At 48.9% G+C, this 1,753-nt stretch overlaps 1 protein-coding gene across 1 annotated transcript; it reads right to left on the bottom strand.

Annotated features, from left to right (window-relative positions):
* Window positions 1-113: 113 nt before the first annotated feature.
* On the bottom strand, window positions 114-871 carry Pmar_PMAR018004 (hypothetical protein; the record flags this gene model as incomplete). The annotated part of the gene is made up of 1 exon (XM_002776109.1): window positions 114-871. A coding segment is annotated over one exon (758 nt), but the record flags the coding sequence as incomplete, so codon positions are not given.
* Between the last annotated feature and the right edge of the window lie 882 nt (window positions 872-1,753).

The following is a 1,753-nucleotide window of genomic DNA, read 5'->3' as shown; positions in this document are numbered from 1 at the left end:
CCTCATCGACAGAGGCTAACCCCGACAGCTGGCAAATTCTCTCCATAACCTTCTCAATGATATGCTGTGGGAACTTCGCCAGAACTTGTCTTGTCAATGAACGTCGCTCCGACACGTCGTTCGGGTAGACATCTGTGAATAGATGGTAGATATCGGCGGCGGACTCCAGGAAATCCTCGATCTGCTTAACCCCTGTAAATGTGAGATTGCGTAACTTCTCCTCGTAGGTCTCCTTCAACACTGATCTGCGGCAATACCTCGTCAGAAGGACATTGCGGACCAAATTCCAATCCTGTGAGTGGGTACGTGACGCTACAGTGGCCTTCTTATGGACCGGTCGGACATTACTCAGAGAGGAAAGGAATTTGGTCATGACAGATACTTTGACCTCCTCGTGCACTAGCAAATGTCCTTGCTGGTGATACTCAGCGGCTCCTGCTTCAACGAAGGTGTGTTCAATAGCATGATAGTGCGATTGGAGATCTGTTGCTTCACAGAGTTGAGGCAGACATAACTTAGTCACTGTCGCTGCCGGGCATCGTGAGGAGCGTGACTTCGGAGTGGTATACACCTCATGCTCCTCCTCCTCGGACCGTGGAGAGAGTCGACTGAAACCTTCCTTCCGTGATATCTCGCTGACGGATCGGTCAGCCAGGGCCTCAAGTTCAGCAATACGGGCCTCGAGGCTACCTATCTTAGAAAGATTACTGGCCTCCTTGGACGCGAGGTCGCTCATAAGCTGCTGAGTATCATCCTTCTCGTCGGAGATGATGTTGTTGAGAGCCTCGCGAGTATCCCGGAGGGAACGGCGCGTAGCGGCCAACTCTCTACGGGCTTCAGAGAGCTCAGCGAGCTCCTCAGGTGTCGCCATATTAACAACGAGTAGACAAGTTTACGGTTGTGAAACTGAGATTGAGCGTATCAATGTCATTTAATATAATGGCTCAGGGAAAAAACACCATCAATTGCGGGGCACGCACGTACACAGGACTGCACGCACGAACAAAGCAAGACCGGGCTCGTCAATCCTCAATATTTTTAGGTACCGCTCCCTTTCCAAAATCGACCGTAGATACCCCATAACAGCAAGCTCCATACAGAGTTTTTTCTGGTCGAGTATCAGCCACACTCATACAACAACCCAGTGGGTTGAACACCCACACCGGTCAGCCTCTATCCAGGACAGCAGAATGACAAGCAGAAGGTGCTCAACATTCTTATTCCCATTCCTGGACATTTCGATGATAGGCAAGAGATGCTTAGCATTCTTTTTCCGATCTGGTCATTGAACTTCCCTATATCCCTCGACTCTGGCAGAATTGTATCCTATCCATTCATTTTACTTTATGCTGGGGGCGTGTATGCCGCCGGCTCCCATATGGCTGGATACAAATGAGGTTCATCGAGGGCCCAATTCAGGATCCTCTAAATTCTGGGAATTTAATTCCCAAGCGATTCTCCGCAATGGTTTCCCCTCCTCAGTCCTTCTCAAGCCTCTGACCGTACGCCGGGTGATTTCTGTCGTTGAACGCATGTATGCGTTATCAGTAATAACGCACAATGTGCGTTATTACTCACTTATTATTTCACAGCGAGCGACATCACACGCCAACACGTTCTTAATATTGAACTACCCCTCGCCGCTGTCGGAATAGAATCCGTTTCAGACTGAACTCATTAACATTGAGGTCTACAGGAAAGACCAACTTGTGGTAGTGGAATGAGGAAATAATTTGATATAAAGTCTATCAGG

The sequence above is a fragment of the Perkinsus marinus genome (genome assembly GCF_000006405.1).
Source record: "Perkinsus marinus ATCC 50983 genomic scaffold scf_1104296954434, whole genome shotgun sequence".
Lineage (NCBI taxonomy): Eukaryota > Perkinsozoa > Perkinsida > Perkinsidae > Perkinsus > Perkinsus marinus.
The sequence above is the reverse complement of the archived record's forward strand: the minus strand, read 5'-3'. Positions and strand labels throughout refer to the sequence as shown.